The sequence below is a fragment of the Odocoileus virginianus genome, chromosome 27 (genome assembly GCF_023699985.2).
Source record: "Odocoileus virginianus isolate 20LAN1187 ecotype Illinois chromosome 27, Ovbor_1.2, whole genome shotgun sequence".
Lineage (NCBI taxonomy): Eukaryota > Metazoa > Chordata > Mammalia > Artiodactyla > Cervidae > Odocoileus > Odocoileus virginianus.
Window position 1 is genome coordinate 17,890,988 of NC_069700.1, and position 17,757 is coordinate 17,908,744.

Sequence of the window (17,757 nt, forward strand, 5' to 3'; positions counted from 1 at the left end):
TTTGAATTCATTGCAATGATGTAGAATGTATATCAACCCAAATATTCATCAATAGGAGCTTGCAGAAATAAGTTGATGTTATATTTATCCAGTGGGATATTGTACAAGTGTTTAAAAATTCACATGAGTGAACTTGATTCAACATGCAAGTTGAAGAATTATGTGTAGAGTATAATAACTAATGTATCGAGTATAAATATCTTCTGAATCACATTGTATAATTTTTATGAATACATTCAGGAAAATATAATATCACTGCTGGAAATATTTAACCACAAATTCAAGTCTGTGATTATGGCAGGGAAGGTAAGAAGTGAATGGTAAGATTGTGCTGAATTACACACAGGGCATCGACTCTAGCTGAAATCTAGTGTCATTAAAAATAGGAAAAGAAATAAAATCATCAGGTTAAGATAAAATACCTTCTGTGTGGGATATCTGCATATTTATTTTGTCATTCCCTTTTTTACCATGTATAATTAAAATATTTTAAAATGTAAGACACTTTTCAAAATAATAAATTAATACTGTGAGTAACAATACATTTCAATACTACTATTTGCTAATTTAGTTATTTAGTGCCTTTGAAGCTTGATTAGCTGTTTCATGAGAATTATATAGTGTTGCTTTCTCATCTTTTTTTTTTTCACATTATTATTTATTTACTTTGCTGTGCTGGGTCTTCATTGTTGCGCACAGGCTCAGTAGTTGTGGCACAAGGGCTTAGTAGCCCCACAGCATGTGGGATACTAGTTCCCAGACCAGGGATCTAACCCATGTCCTCTGCATTAACAGGCATGTTCTTAACCACTGGATGACCAGGGAAGTCCCTACTGATTAGTTTTTAAAAAGAGAAACATCCTATTCTGACTCAATGTATTCAATGAAATCTATTGTAAAATCAGTTGATGGAATAAATGATCTCTTATGATCTAACTGTGCAGATGATTATTAAATTATTTTCTATGTGAAATAATCTAGATTCATCAGAAAAAAATATTTTAAATTCCAAATGCACTTATATTTGTAGTGATATGATTTTAAATTTACACAGTTAGATTAGGCTCATATGAGGCAACATTTGTGTCACAACAGCCCTAGTACATGCCCTGCTATTGTATTAATTAGCATGGAATGCTTACATGTTAACTGGTTTTCCAAGCATATTTATTATCCTTAGACTTATTTCTCTGTGAAAAGTCACCAAAGTAATCAAACAACTTTGTCATTTTAAGCTTGCTAATCATGATAATTTCTACCTTTCACTAGTTGGCACTTTGCCCCTTGGTCCCAAGAAACCATGTAAAGTTTTATACCTTGCCAATTAGGTAGTTACTTAACCAGACTGCCTGGATCTTCAACTTTGCCACGCTCATTAAAACTTTTCAGTCCCCACAAGACACCACATTTAATGAGTCTCTGAACACTTTTTTTTCCCAAAGTAATAGTACCTATCTCCTGAGCTTGAAGCAGAGACCAAAGTTACCTGTAATCACCTGTCTGAAATGGTGGTCACCCCAGATGATGTCAGAGAACATCAGAGAACTCAGAATTAATTTTGGATTATAACCAGGCATCATGAAACTTACAAGACTTATAATATATACAAAGTATAGGTTGATGATACTGTATTATCTGCCAAAACTCTGGAATATAAGTGGTTCCACTATAAGAATTATTCAGATGTACAAATGCTCAGTGTATCAGGGAAGTCAAACAAAAGAAAAAAGCCTTCTCTGTCAAAATAAGTAATATTTATTATAGGACAACCTTCTTTTTTGGTAAATGAACAAATATCTGTGCCTCTCTGGTTAGCCTATATTTTGAAAGAGCTAATAACAGAATGAAACAGGCAAGTGTGGTGGCTAACTCAGTGCATAAGTCATTAGAGAAGCATTTCAATACGATTTTGGATTTTCAAAATAAGGAAAATCATTTAGGACAATTTTGTTTATTAGTTAGTTCTAGAAAGGGGAGTGAAACTTTATTAACTTAATTACTCACTTCTCAAGAATTTCATTGAGTATGCTTAAAACCAAAATTAATATACAGTGAAAGCAAAATATATCAATTAACTGAATGTATACCCAGAGTCTATCAAGTCTGATGCCTAATTTAAGAAAATAGTTTATACACTTACTGCTGAATTTTTTTTTAATAAATGAATTTGAAGAGAGAAGAGTTAAGACAGAAAAAAATTTCCATAAACCACTAATCCATTTTATTCTCTAGATTACCTCTTCCCTAGTACCTTACTGAATGCTTTGGCCACATCTTTGTTCCGAAGGCTGTATATAAGGGGATTCAGCATGGGAGTGAGGATGGTGTAGAAGGCTGACACCATCTTGTCCTGAGTTGGGGATCTATTAGAAGTGGGTCTCATATATATGAACGTAGCTGCTCCATAGTACATCCCCACAACAATAAGATGTGAAGTACAGGTGGTGAAAGCCTTGTGCCGACCCTCCCCAGAACCCATGCGAATGACGGTTATAATTACACGTGTGTAGGAGACGATGATGAGTGACAAAGGGAGGAGGAGCATTACTACACAACAGATGAAAATAAGTGTTTCAAATGTGGAAGTATCCGTGCATGAGAGATGTAGGAGTGCTGGGACATCACAGAAGAACTGAGCTATTTCTCGGGATCCACAATAGGAGAAAGACATAGTAGCAGCTACATCAACAATCCCATCAAAGGCACCAAGAATCCATGAAGAGGCAGCCATGAGTCCACACAGTTTCCAGTTCATGAGATTGAAATACTGAAGAGGATAGCAAATGGCAACATAGCGGTCATAGGCCATGACAGCCAACAAGAAGCACTCTGCACCAAATAGGGACACATAGAAAAAGATCTGGGCTTCACATCCTGCTACAGAAATGGACTTCCTGCCAGACAGGAAGCTGTGGGCCATCTTGGGTACAGTGGTGCAGATGAGCATGAGGTCCATGAGGGAGAGCTGGCTGAGGAGAAAGTACATGGGGGTGTGGAGCCGCGAGTCCAGGTAGATGAGGAGAACCATGAGAGTGTTTGCCAAGAGCGCCATTGTGAAGATGCCCAGGACCAGAGAGAAGAGAAAGATGTGAGTGGGCGTGTAACTAAAAAATCCCATCAAGATGAAGTCAGGGTTGAATGTCTGATTGTCCCATTCCATGATGAATATTTTCTGTATCTAGAACCACAAGGAGTTATAAACATTAAATATCTGAACAATTATTTATACACTGTCCACTCTATGTGCAGCACTCTGGGAAACCAACATACATGATATGTCAGGACTGGGAAAGAATGAGCAGAGGCTTTTGCAGTCAGGTGGAGTTAACCACACTCACCCTCCACCATCCTGCTCTGACAGGTTATTTCTATATCTTCTTATTTTTCCTTTACATAGTATAAATAACTTTTTAAAAATAATTTTTAAAAAGTTATTAATGATTTATGGCTGCCCTGGGTCTTTGTTGCTTCACCGAGGCTTGCTCTAATTGTGGCGAGCCAGAGGTACACTTCATTGCAGCGAATGGCCTTCTCACTGCAGTGATTTCTCCTGTCGCAGAGCAGGAGTGCTAGGGTGCACAGGCTTTAGTAGTTGCAGTGCATGGGCTCAGTAGTTGGGGCTCATGGTCTTTGTTGCCCTGTGGTTTGTGGAATCTTCCCGAATCGGGGAATGTCTCCTGCAATGGGAATGTGGATTCTTAACTATTGACTTCCAGGGAAGTCCCAGGAAGAGAGCATTTTTAATGCCATTGCTTATATAGTAAAGTAAGATAACTACAACTTAGTTTTAGAGATATTACATTTGCATTTATGTAATTTTATTTGTGCACCAAACTTAGAGCACAAATAAGACTACTGGTTATACAATTATACAAAAGATGACCCTCCAGTGCAGAATAATTGGTAAATAATTTCAAGGAATCTATGCATTATGAATAGGCAACTTAGTTGCAGATGAGGAAATGAAAAGTCAAAATCATCATTTATGAAGAAAGCAAGATGGGTGGAAGGCAGAGGTAAAACAAGCATTTATGTCTCAGTTTGAGACAGGTAGTATCTTAAGACTAGTTTTCACATTCACCAAAATGAAGAAAATTTAAGAAACTATATAAGAAGGTTCAGAAATTATATAACCTGTGAGTCTGCCAAATTCTTAAATCAGTATCTAATGGGGCAAAAGAAACAAACAAATGTCTTATATGTCTATCAGTGTGAGAGTGAGCCAAGACCAGTTTGTTGTGTTTAGGGAAAAGAGAATTGTTTTACAAAAGATTAGACAAAAGCAAAGTAAACAGAGATAGCTTTTTATGTTGTTGAAACATCAAGGAAGAGGAATCCTTCCACGCTAACCTCATGACATAATTATTTTGTCATTAAAGGGAAGGTCTTCTCTCATGCTGCCCACTGCTGCCTCAACCCAACTGTGTTTAAAAATTGGACAGGTTTCATGCTTTTACTCCCAAATGCTGCTGAAGCCAAATTTTCAGGCAAAGAGGTAACACATTTTTAAACCTTCTCATTCTCATATCTCTTTTATGTATTTTCATCCTTACCCAGAAGAGGATTTAGCTGAAGCTTAAGTCCAACACAAGGACCTAGCAGTTCTTTATTCAACGTTGTGTATCCTTTTTCTCTTAAGGCACTCAATGTTTTAGATATTTCAAACCCACCCAGAACTGGCCTTCCTTTGCTCTCAACCCTTCATTGGTGAAAGGCCTGTGCAAAATTCTTTCATTCAGAGACTGCTTTTCTTGTATTATCTCTTTAAGTTGTAAAATATTAAAATTCTATTTCTCTTTTTATTGTATTCATAAGAAATATGAGCATCTAATACCTCTCATTGTGTTACTTCACCATCATTTCCATAGAAACATTGTCTCTGTTGATAACATTTATTAGCATATATTTTCAAAAGATTGTACTGATTGTCTATCAATTTAAATACTATAACACCAGTATAACTTTTGTAATTTTAAGGCTATGCAAATCTTAGGAGCACTATTACTCTCTTTTTGTAGAGATAGGAGTGATTTTCTACAGACCTCTGTGCTGAAGGGGTAACTGAATTGTGAAAGCTGGTTACATAAGTGGAGCCTGCAAATGAGGAAATTAGATGCAGACATTGTAAGTGGAGAGTTAACCATTAAGATGGACTGGCTGTATACCTAATTAAGGAGAGCTTTATGTAGGGGTGCTGACACCCAAGGAGAAACCTTAATCTTCTGAGTCAATTTGATTATTATCCTAGAGAGAAGTACCAGTTTCATTTGGCTTCCAGGTATGCTGTTTGCTGCCAGCTGCTCTGCATGATGAGCGAAGGTGAGGGAGAATGGTGGGGGGCTGACTGGAACAGCATTCTTTAAACAGATCTTCAGATTATCCCCTTTTTACAGGGGATCTTTGTGTGTGATTCAGGACTGTCTCAATTTCTGGTTTGTTTTGTTCATCAGATATCCATGTGTTTTGATCCTTCCATGTATCCCTTGTAATATTTGGCTTGCTGATCATCTCTTCCCTCTTAATTATTGTCCTTATTGATTGCTGCATATACTTCTCAGTATTCTTGAGTTGGAAACCTCCTACCATTTGCTAAACATACCTCTATACCAGCACTTATCAAATTGTATTGTTATCATTATTATGTATGTACTTTCGGATACAAAGGTATATGCAATACATGTTCTCACCTCCAGAGATATAAATACATTATTACCAGTGTCCTTGCCCATTTCTTTATTGTCTTCTAAAAATATTTATAACCATAGTCTTCCTTAATTCTTTAATTGTCCATCTCAGTAATCGTAAAACACAATTCTAGATTCTTCACTCTTTTATTCCCAAAGTCTCAGTCGCACAGTCATACAACTTTGTCATAAAAACTTACGCTGTCATTCATACAAGAGCATCAGGTCTTATACCCATAACCCAAATCCTAATTATCATATGTTGATTGTTATTATACAAAATAATTACCTTTTATTTCTGAAGATTCTTATATTTCCAGCATATCCCGCACATACATATTACTGGGCATAATTGTATTTCACAAACTCTAGAAACTTCAACTCAGAGTGTTCAATGATGTACTTGATTTACTAAATAAATTTTAATTTTCCATAGGAAGCTTGTACTTCCCTCAAGCCAGCGTATTTACTGTTTGCTATATACGTTAAACAACAGTATTGAAAACACTGAAATAAGCCAAAAAGGCAGTTGGCATTGCTTTTCAATATCATACAAAGACATTGTTTAGCTGACCCTCCCAAGAATTACTTAATTCAGGGACTGTATCTGTGTCTGGGTAGATGTTTGTTTCAGTACATAATGGAAACATGTAGTGTTTCTTCATCCCTTACAAATGTAAGAACTTGTGATCAAAAACTAACCTTTAAAATTTGCTAGGGAGCTTTAAGAAATAACTGATTAAAACATCTCTGCATGGTCACACCTGCAAAACCAATCTTGCAGTAATATTAGTGGCCAAAGAAATTGTGGTTCAATAATTTTCAAGAACATCGTAGGCTGTCTTCAGTTATATGACTAGTAACGCATATTAGTATATAAAATCTAATACACTCAAAATTTTAAGTTGTCTTAGCTCAATCTTTTGTAAATTATTTTGCTTTCTTTCTCACAAGAGAAAATTCCCATCCACACGCTCACAAAATGCTTTCTGCTATGTAATCCTGAATTAAAGGCCCATGTGTCAGTGATCATCACCAACACTATCATTAAACACTACATGGCTATGCATAATTACTTCATTAGAGTACAGAATTAGACTGAACTTACCCATATTCCTACTTATAAGAGGAGGATGCTTTCAAAAATAAATTAAACACATACACATGCAAAAGGAAGTAACAGAGAGGAGGAACAGAGAAAAACCTCTGCTGAGGAAGATGACTGGATTAGTTTAAGTGAAAGTGAAGTCGCTCAGTTGTGTCCGACTCTTTGTGACCGGTGGACTGTAGCCCACCAGGCTCCTCTGTCCATGGGATTCTCCAGGCAAGAGTACTGGAGTGGATTGCCATTCCCTTCTCCAGGGGATCTTCCCAACCCAGAGATCAAACCCAGGTCTCCTGCATTGCAGGCAGACACTTTAACCTCTGAGTCACCTCTGAGCAAAAATCAACACTTGTGAGGAAGAACAGAGGCGAGGTCGCATGGAGAGCACAGATAAAAAATTTAGACACAATCAGGGCATACCAAGTATGAACTGGTCAATTCCTCTGTGGATGCCAGACTAACTTGTATTTTCCCTTAGTTACAACCCAGCTACACCATCCTCCAGTGGAACACACCAATAAGCCTGCCACAAGATAGGTGGATTTTCATGGCACATAAGCATAATGTAAAGATGGTTAGAAAGTACTCATTTAATACAGTGAATCTCACAATGTGATCCCCTGACCAAGTACTAGCATCACTATCACCTGGGAATTTGGGGGAAATTCACATTCCCAGGTACCACTCCAGACCTACTGAATCAGAAATATCTCTCAATAAGCCTCCAGGTGATCTGGATGCTGGCTAATGTTTGAGAACCACTGCTGAAAAGTCTATCTTCCTGCTTCAACGATGACCTTTGTATGGTATTTCATACATAGAAAAGCTAGTACATGTTGGAAGACAAACTTCTATGTCTGAAAATTTCCTCTGCCTCTCCCAGTATCATAAACTTTCCAATAAAATAAATCCTTTATTTTCCATCCTGTGGATACAGTATCCCTGATTGTTCTAGTACCGTCATGTCACACTTCTCATCAGAGATTTCCACAGGTTCCAAACTGTGAGAAAATCCAGTGACAACTATTTATTTTAGGGATGAGGATACGGCAAAAGAGGTTTCCTCTCATTGTTTTTTAACACAATCCCTGAGAATTCTACTCTTTCATCCCCAGACATTTCTAATGTGAGATCCTTGCTTAGGTTACTTCTCTCAAGAGGAATAAGCTTTGCTGTTCAAGTCATTTCCAACTCTTTCAATTTACTCCTTGATTCCAACTCTAGAACAACCACATCATCCTCATTAAGTCTATTTCATTTTAATAGATAATCTGCTCCCCACTCACTGAACTCAGTCGCATGGTCTCTTCTACTGCTCTTAGAGCAAAGAGCTGAACTGGGACTCTGAGATCAGACAGAATCTTTGCTGTACTGCCAGTAGTGATGTTATCAGGAACCTTCTATTTTTTTAAACAAACTTCTATAGTAACTAATGTCATTTCTCAGGATTGTTGCAAAGATAATAAAAGATAACATAATGCTTAATTAAAATACATGCACTCAGAAAATATAATATCTTAATCATTCAAATATCTTAATCATTATTATTGTTATACTTTGGGTATTTAATATCTTTGTATTAGTCTGTTAGACTGCCATAGCAAGGTGCCAAAAACTAGGAGGACTAAACAATCAAAACTTACTGTCTCACAATTCTGAAAGCTAGAATTGTCAGATTAAGGAGTCAGCAAAACTCCTTCAGTTCTTCTGAAAGTTGCAAGGAAGGATCAGTTCAACGCTTCTCACCCAACTTCTGGTGGTTGCTGGCAATCTTGGGTATTCCCTGACTTATAGAAAATAACTCTGATGTGTCCTTCATCTTCACACGGCAATCTCACTGTGTCTGTATGCAAGTTTCCTCTTTTTGTAAGGACACAAGTTATTTGAATTATTACTCAGGCTAGTGAACTCCTGTTAACTTGGTTACCTCTGTAAGGACCGTATCTTCAAGGTCACATTGTGAAGTACAGAGAGTTCGACATATAAATTTTGAGGCACACGATTCAACCCCCAAATATATATATTAATTTCCATCTTTAATTTTATACTACATTTTGTATAATGATTTATTCTCTAAACTGGAGTATAGGCCTCCAAAATGTATTGTCTTACATTTAAAAAGTACTATTTTAATCAAACAGAATTGTGTTTTATACAGAGTTGAATACGTGCTTCTTAGAGGGAAAAAAAAGTGCTGCATTAGTGAAACAGATTCATGAAAAGATTCTCTGAATGAGTTTTAACCTAGTATACATGATAGAACAGTCAAATTATAACAATACCTGTGTTCACCTAACACCCTTTAAAAAGAACCCAAGACATAGTCAAAACTACTATCACTCAAGTTTTAATATGGGATGAATTAAGATAAGATGGAAATATACCTATTGCTTTGGAAGTGTCTAACACAGTATAGATTTTCATCCATTTCTGCTTCATTGAAACCCAGGAAGTGCTAGAAATTTTGTGATTTAAACGGTTTTCCAACCTTACCTTCTGGTGTTTCCCAGGAAAATACAAGAACACTAACTGAATAAATAAAAAGGCTTAAATCCTAGGGTTTTTTTTTTTCCCAAGTTAAATTTCTTTGTCCACAGGGACTCAGTCCCTTGCCTTTAATTACATTGATGATGTTATTTGCAATTTTTTCTGAGGTTCTCAGTGTAATTTTTCCTGTTTCCAAGATAAGCTTTGTTTCTTTTTATACCAGGTAGTAGGGGGTGATCTGTTTCTTTCATCATTATTAATGTAGATTGCTTGAAATATTCACCAATCTAATGTCTGGCTTTTACAATCTTAACAATTTCTCATGCCTCTATCCAAGTGGTTCTCAAATTTAGATACTTATTAGAATCTTTTGAAGAGATTCGAAAATGTTATCTAGACCAGACTTTTCTAAACTCATTAAATTCGAATCTCTTTGGAAGAAGCCAGGCATTGTTATTTTCTGAATCTCCCCAGTTGATTCTATTGCGCAGGCTCTACCTTTCGCAAAGTTAACAATGCCATCTTGGTCCTTGGAATTCTGCTGTTCTCTATTCCATGGCAAAACTTGTTCAATAAACTTTTTTAGTCCCTCATATTTTTTTGGTCAGTTGACACTTTTAGATTAAACTACTAATAAGCCCCAAACATGCTTATTCTTCTTTAAACAGCATCCATATAATGCATAGGCTCGCTGCCAGAGATATTTTACTTTATTATGGCTAAGAAAAGGAGTAGAATTATTTCTTAACTCATCAGCATAGAGCTTGAGATAATTTACAAAATAATGAAGGATTTTCCCTTTTTGTACCACTTTATCATTATTATTTTTTGAGGGAATATTTCAAATGATCAAGAATGACCGCACATTGTCTTAAAATAGACATCACCAGTCACTATTGATCTCTTTTTCCTTTTGGCAGTAGTTCTTATTTCTCTCTCTTTATGGCTCTCCCTAAAATTTCCTGCTTGACACTAGTCTTTAAAAGCTCCAATGCGTGACTTATCATCAATTGGACAGTTTGGGAAAACGTGTTACTCCCTCCAATCACAGGAAATGCGGAGTTGTCTCATTTCTTTGAGAAGGACCCATAGAGGGAGCAGTCCAGTAAACACCCAGAAGCCCAAGTAACACTATGAGTAAGGATAGTTGGAGAGCCTCTCCCTACAACTGACAAATGAAGGATAGATGGAGGATTACCAAAATTCCACCTACCTTATTTTATTCCCCGCCCCCAACCTGATTAAGCTACTTCATAGCTGCTTCAGAGTATTGAGCAATTTGCTCTGTCACTGGGCTTTGTGATACCAGGTCCAATTGTGCATACAGGGTCTGTGTTAAATGGAGATGCTCTATGGAGCTTCTCTCCATTTCCAGGGAAAGAATACTTGAAAAGAAGCTCCTTACTCTTTACTGGATTTGTAGAGACTTAATGTTGCACAATGGAACACAAAAAATGCCCCTGTGACCTGAGTTATCCTTTTAGTACTGGGTATCCTCTGTCCCACTATCCATCAAATCATGCCTGCTCAGTAGATTCATTTGTCCATGGAACTATCTCCTACTGTTATTTCTAGTTTTCTGAGAATGGACACCAGAGAGTCTTTGAATTCATTGCAATTATTATTTATAATGACATAGAACATATAGCAACCCAAATATCCATCAACAGAAGTATGCATGAATAAGTTGATGGTATATTTATTCAGTGGGATATTGTATAAGTATTTAAAAATTCATGTGAATAGACTCGACATATCAAAGTAAGCTAATTTTAGAAAACATAATGTGTGAAACATGCAAGTTGAAGAATTATGTGTAGAGTATATCTGTTGTATCATATTATGTAATTTTTATGAAGACATACACATTCAGCAAAATATAGTACCATTGCTGGTACTATAGTTTTTTCATCAAAAACTCAAAAGTCTGTGATTATGGCAGGAAATGTAAGAGGTGCATGGTATGATGGTGAGGAGTTACACAAAGAGCATCAACACTAGCTGGAATCTCATTTCATTAAAAACAGAAAAAGGAATAAATTCATCAGGTTAAGATAAACTCTCATATGGGAATGTGTCCATACTTCTTATATCATGCCTTTTGTACTATGCCTCATTAAACTATTTTGAAATAATAAAGCACTTTTAAAAAATAATAAATCAATGACAAGAATAACAATATATTACAGTTTTATAGATATTTGCTAATTTGTTATTTAGAGAGTTATGAAGCTTGATTAGATGATTCAGTTGGTTACTGAGAACTATACAGTGCCGCTATTATTGGCTTTTATAAAGAGAAATATTCTTATCTGACTCAGTGCATTCAAAGAAGTCTAATGTAAAATCAGTTGATGAAATAAATAATCTCTTATGGTCTAGTGATTAAGATGATTATTAGATTATTTTCTATGTAAAATATTCTAGATTCATAAGGAAAAAAGCACTTTTAATTACAAATGTACAAAAATTTGTAGTGATATGATTTTCACTTTACACAGTGACACAGTACAAGGCAACATTTATGTTACAACAGCCCTAGCACTTGCTCTACCATTATATAAATTAGCATGGAATGTTTATATGCTAACTGGTTTCTCAAGTGTATTTATTACCCTTAGATTTATTTCTCTGTCAAATGTCACCAAAGTAACCAAACAATTCTGTCCTTTTGAGTTTGCTAATCAGGACAGCTTCTACCTTTCACTAGTTGGCACTTTGTTCTTCAGTCCAAGGAACCACATAAGGCTTTATACTTCTCCAATCAGGTAGCTATTTAGTTGCGGTCTTCAACTTTGCATGCTCGTTAAAACTTTTCAGCCCCCACAAGACACCTCATTTAGTGAGTCTCCGAATAATTTCTTTTCTTAAGAATAGTACCCTCTCTTGAACTTGAAGCAGAGAACCGAAGTTGCTAGTGATCACCTGTCTGAAATGGTGCTCCACTCCAAATGATATCGGAGCACAGCAGACTCAGAATAAATTTTAGATTATATGGAAACATCTTGAAACCCACAGGATTTGTCATATATGTTACAAATCTGATTATCAAAGATATAGCTGGAAATGACTCTATGCAACCTCATTCAATAGACAGGTAAATTTACAAGTTCAAATAGGAATCTTTAAGCAATAGTATATTGGATCAGAAAAAAGTGACCCCTATAGAAACAACCAAGTTTAATTATGTTAAACTGTGTTGACGTTCTCTCTAACTTTGAATACTGGTGTGGTAAGTTTCCTCAATTTTCAAGCTATCTTTGATGTGTTTATGCAATCACCATAAATCTGTGACTTTGATAAAAACCATTTCATATCTCTGGACCTCGACAACTACACCTGATTAGTGATGGGATATAGAGGTCTTTTTCAGCTTTACCATGTCATAGTGAAGAAATAGTCACTTTAAAGTTATCTTAATGGATTCTGAAAACTCTAACGCTTGCATATTTGTTTAACCTCAATGGAGATGATGATATTTACGCCAACCCTCAAGATCACAAGTGAACAGTGCAGGGCCTACCACCACCCACCCTCAGATCAGAGTAGCCTGGAAGAAATTTTTTCAGAAGCTACTGTGAAATAAATACACATTTATGGCTTTCATAATATGAGCCCCCTCCATTATCTCAATTTAATTGTCATGGAGTTGGATTAAAGTGCACTGGGAAGACCAGAGGGATGGGATGGAGAGCGAGGTGGGAGGGGGGATCGGGATGGGGAACACATGTAAATCCATGGCTGATTCATGTCAATGTATTGCAAAAACCACTACAATATTGTAAAGTAATTAGCCTCCAACTAATAAAAATAAATAGAAAAAAATAAAATATAAATAAATAAATAAAACAATAAAACAAATACTCTCAAATACAAAAAAAAAAAAAAGTGCATGCCAAGAAAAAACTGTCATATAACATAATAGCTGGCCAAGGGGTCTCTCTGCCCTTTCCTATGTTCATGGATAACTTCAGCCCTGTACACTTACCTCTCCTGGTGAGGAATCTCTATAAGACAGAAGAGGAGGAGAGAGAAAGCAAAAATTTTCCCTGAAAATTTAGAGGCATACTTGATCTAAACCGTTCACCTAACATCCTCTCTAGGAAGAACTGTTTACTGGCAGAATTTATTGTCCCTCGCTAAAATTACTGAAAGGGAGATGTTTAACCCTTTCCTCATTCACACTAAGGTTCTCTGTAGTCTCACCATAGCCCAGTACATGTCCTTATTAGTGACTCACTAGTACCAGCACTCCTGCCCAGGGAGTGGAACAGAGGAAAGCAGGTAAGTAGGGATTGAGCTACTCTAGGGGCAAATATTCTCCCATGTTTATTCCTTTTTCTTGGAAACCTGGATATATTTACTATCTGAGTCTGTAACTATCCAGATACTTGACTGCACATAGGTTTTCAGGGGAACAGTGGTGGCCCTCAGCTTATTCCTTATGGGTTCCACTGCCCGCACCCAGGGGAGTATCTGTACCTTTTGGTACAAACAAATGTTCATTTAGAATCTGCAACGCGGGAGACCTGGGTTGGATCCCTGGGTCTGGAAGATCCCCTGGAGGGATCACAAAGAGGACGACTAAGCATGGCAACCTGCTCCAGTATACTTGGTGGGAAATTCTCAGGGACAGAGGAGCTTGGTGGTTACGGTCCAAGGGGTTGCAAAGAGTCAGATACGACTGAAGTGACTCAGCATGATGCAGGATTAGAATTTGCGATGTCAGTCAGAGTTTCTTTTTGATAACGGTGATGAAGCAGTAAGTCCTGAAACTGATTAGTGGACCAGAAACGCACTTAATGAAGTCCTTCTTGGGGTCCATTTTTCTCATCATGAAGGGTGGTCAGTGAGTTTGTACAACTCAGCTCATCACTCATCATTATAATATGTACCAGATAGAGTTTCACTCAAATAATGTTAGCTATCATTACGTGAAATTAGATATGAAATAAATAGTGCCACCACCCTCTTCTCCATTTATTCTTCTCAAGATATGGATTCCAATAACTCTTGCAGAGTACTGAGTGCCTTTAGTATATGCAGCCAGGCCAACTTCCATTTGAATATACATAGCTGCTTTAGCATCTCACTGATACCTAATTTAAACATTTGTTTACATGTATACAAGGTACAAATATTTCTGTGGTTTTCAGAAATTAAGAGTATGATAACACTGTGCTCACATAAATAAAATTTACAGGTTGTAGTAGCCACTTCACATATAAGCAGTAATTAATTATTTATGATACTTTTTCTCAGGCAAAGGCCATAAAGTCAATATAAAAAAGAATTAAAACTATAGTATGTTTTTCATGAATAATATATGATATCTCAGAAAGATATATATTAAAAAAGAGAAACAGATGAAAGAAAGAAGAAAGTTTAAAAGACTTATTTTGATCATGTGACCTTATAGCCTCAATCAGAAAAGATCTCATGTCAAGAATTCTACTTTGGCATTGTCCTTGTTTGTATCTTGGGAAAAAATTCTACAATTCCTTAAATATTAGGGAAAGAACTGTGAAATATTTATATCTTTCAAAATCAAAAAATATTTAAGAATATTTCATGTAGGTGTCATCATTTCTGTAAGGATCCACTCTCAATGATACTCATCACATTCTTGGAAAACTCAACAGTCCCCTTTTCCATTTACTTGTCAGTTTCATATTCTAAGGTGGTCAATGAAGAGCTGTAATAAGAGTACATATCTAATCATAAGACTCACAACTCCATCCTCATGTAAATGAAGCCATGACTTTTTTCCCCCTATTTTTAAAGTAAATTAATACCAGTGTCTTATTTTTAAATGTATCTTTTTATAGCAACTCCAACTATCAGGTGTAGATTAAAGAAATATATGTAAGTTCCATGAATGAAATCCCAATCTTTATAAGGTTTATCCAATTTCCCAGGTAGAACCAATGTTATAGAAATCTGGTCTTCTATGGACACAAAAGTGTTTCACTTTGAGTGCTGTTACCTGTCCCAAGATGAGGAGTTTCTACTGGATTTGCATATATTCCTTTGGGAAGACCATGTAAATTGTCTCAGAGTGGGAGATGGGGTTTCCACCAAGGCTGTCAGAGAGACCAGTCAACATTTTCATTCAGTTACCATCCATGTTCATTAGGAAAACAAAGAAAAAAGTAGGCAGCTTCTGTGACAATAGTATTATTACACCTTTACTGCAATAATTACTAAATTCATGGAAACATTTCTGCACGCATTCAAAGGGTAATGTTCTGATATGAAGAATAACAATATTCCCATCATGGTTCAGTACATAAATATGATATAGATCATAACTTCTGCGTAAGACTCACAGCCCTGGGATTTCATTATACCATAGTGGATTTTTAAGATGCAAAAAAAAAAAAAAAAAAAACCCTATAAAATATAGGTTGATGATACTGCATCATCTCTCAAAACTCTGGAAATAAGTGGTTCCGCTATAAGAAATCTTCAGATATACAAATGCTCAGTGTATTAGAGAAGTCAAACAAAAGGAAAAAGTCTTTTTGGCCAAAATAAGTAGTATTTATTATAGAATAAGATTTTTGGTAAATGAGCAAATATCCATGACTCTCTGGTTAGGCTATATTTTGAAAGAACTAATGACAGAAGCTCCAGTGGCGCAAAATGAAATAGAAAAATGTGGTGTTTAACTCAGTACATAAATCATCAAATAAGAATTTCAATAAGAATCTGGTTTGTGAAAATAAGGGAAAGCATTTAAAACAGTTTCATTTATTATTTAGTTCTAGAAATAGGAGTATATCTGTTTATTGACTTAATTATTCACTTCTCAAGAACTTCATTGAGTATATTTAAAACAAAAATGAATATTCAATGAATGTAAAATATATCAATAAACTAAATTTGTACCCAGAGTTTATCAACTGTGATGACTATTTTAGAAAAATTACACATTTATGCATTTGTTGCTAAATCTTGTTATTTTTGAATAAATGAACTTGCCAGAGAGAGAGACAGGAGTTATGAAAGGAAAAAATTCCTGCAACCATTATCCAATTTATTCTCTAGATTTCCTGTTCCCTAGTACCTTACTGAATGCTTTGGCCACATCTTTGTTCCGAAGGCTGTATATAAGGGGATTCAGCATGGGAGTGAAAATAGTGTAGAAGGTCGATACCATTTTATCCTGGGTTGGGGAACGATTAGAATTGGGTCTCATATATATGAACATAGCTGCTCCATAATACATCCCCACAACAATAAGATGTGAAGTACAGGTGGTGAAAGCCTTGTGCCGACCCTCCCCAGAACCCATGCGAATGATGGTTATAATTACACGTGTGTAGGAGATGATGATGAGTGACAAAGGGAAGAGGAGCATTACTACACAACAGATGAAAATAAGTGTTTCAAATGTGGAAGTATCCGTGCATGAGAGATGTAGGAGTGCTGGGACATCACAGAAGAACTGAGCTATTTCTCGGGATCCACAATAGGAGAAAGACAAAGTAGCAGCTAACTCAACAATCCCATCAAAGGCACCAAGGAACCATGAAGAGGCAGCCATGAGTCCACAAAGTTTCCAGTTCATGAGATTGAAATACTGAAGAGGATAGCAAATGGCAACATAGCGGTCATAGGCCATGACAGCCAACAAGAAGCACTCTGCACCAAGGAGAGACACATAGAGGAATATTTGGGCTTCACATCCTGCTACAGAAATGGACTTCCTGCCAGACAGGAAGCTGTGGGCCATCTTGGGTACAGTGGTGCAGACGAGCATGAGGTCCATGAGGGAGAGCTGGCTGAGGAGGAAGTACATGGGGGTGTGGAGCCGCGAGTCCAGGTAGATGAGGAGAACCATGAGAGTGTTTGCCAAGAGCGCCATTGTGAAGATGCCCAGGACCAGAGAGAAGAGAAAGATGTGAGTGGGCGTGTAACTAAAAATCCCCATCAAGATGAAGTCAGCGTTGAATGTCTGATTCTCCCACTTCATAATGTCTTCTTTATCTAGAAGCAGAAGTCACGTTACCTACCCGGGTTATTATTTATTCATCATCCATTTTACATGTGGTACGCTGGTAAACCAACATACATGATATGGTCAGGCCTGCAAAAGAATGAGCAGAGACTTTGCAGTCAGGTGGCATTAATCACACTCAAGCTTCACCACTGCCAACCTACATGTCCTCTGAGGAGTTACTTCTCTGTGCTTTATTTTATTTCCTTTACAAGGCAGAAATAACTTTTTAGTTGAGTTGCTGTAATTATTAAATAAGATATCAGTGCAAACCACAGCATCCAGACAGAGCGTATGACTCCTCAAGAAGCATATAACCAATCATTAAGTAGGATCATATACATAAATTTAACATGTGTCAGGATGTATAAATTCTGTAACAGAGGAAAAGAGCATTTTGAATGCCACTGCTTATATAGTAAGGCAACTAATAATCTGTTACTTCTAACAGATATCAACATTTGCATTTATATAACTTT

General features: G+C 36.4%; 2 protein-coding genes across 2 annotated transcripts; both read right to left on the minus strand.

The window, feature by feature from the left end:
* Positions 1–2,233: 2,233 nt before the first annotated feature.
* On the minus strand, positions 2,234–3,160 carry LOC110144460 (olfactory receptor 2M2-like). The gene has a single exon (XM_020904428.2). The coding sequence runs from the start codon at positions 3,158–3,160 to the stop codon at positions 2,234–2,236; it is 927 nt and encodes a 308-aa protein (XP_020760087.2).
* A 13,155-nt stretch (positions 3,161–16,315) lies between these two features.
* Positions 16,316–17,254, minus strand: LOC110144459 (olfactory receptor 2M3-like). Its single transcript, XM_020904427.2, has one exon. It carries the CDS (start codon positions 17,252–17,254, stop codon positions 16,316–16,318), a length of 939 nt encoding a protein of 312 aa, XP_020760086.2.
* Between the last annotated feature and the right edge of the window lie 503 nt (positions 17,255–17,757).

Bases quoted from the DNA above. Each gene is read 5' to 3' on its own strand.
- LOC110144460 (XM_020904428.2), bottom strand. From the start codon at position 3,160: ATGGAATGGGACAATCAGACATTCAACCCTGACTTCATCTTGATGGGA.
- LOC110144459 (XM_020904427.2), bottom strand. From the start codon at position 17,254: ATGAAGTGGGAGAATCAGACATTCAACGCTGACTTCATCTTGATGGGG.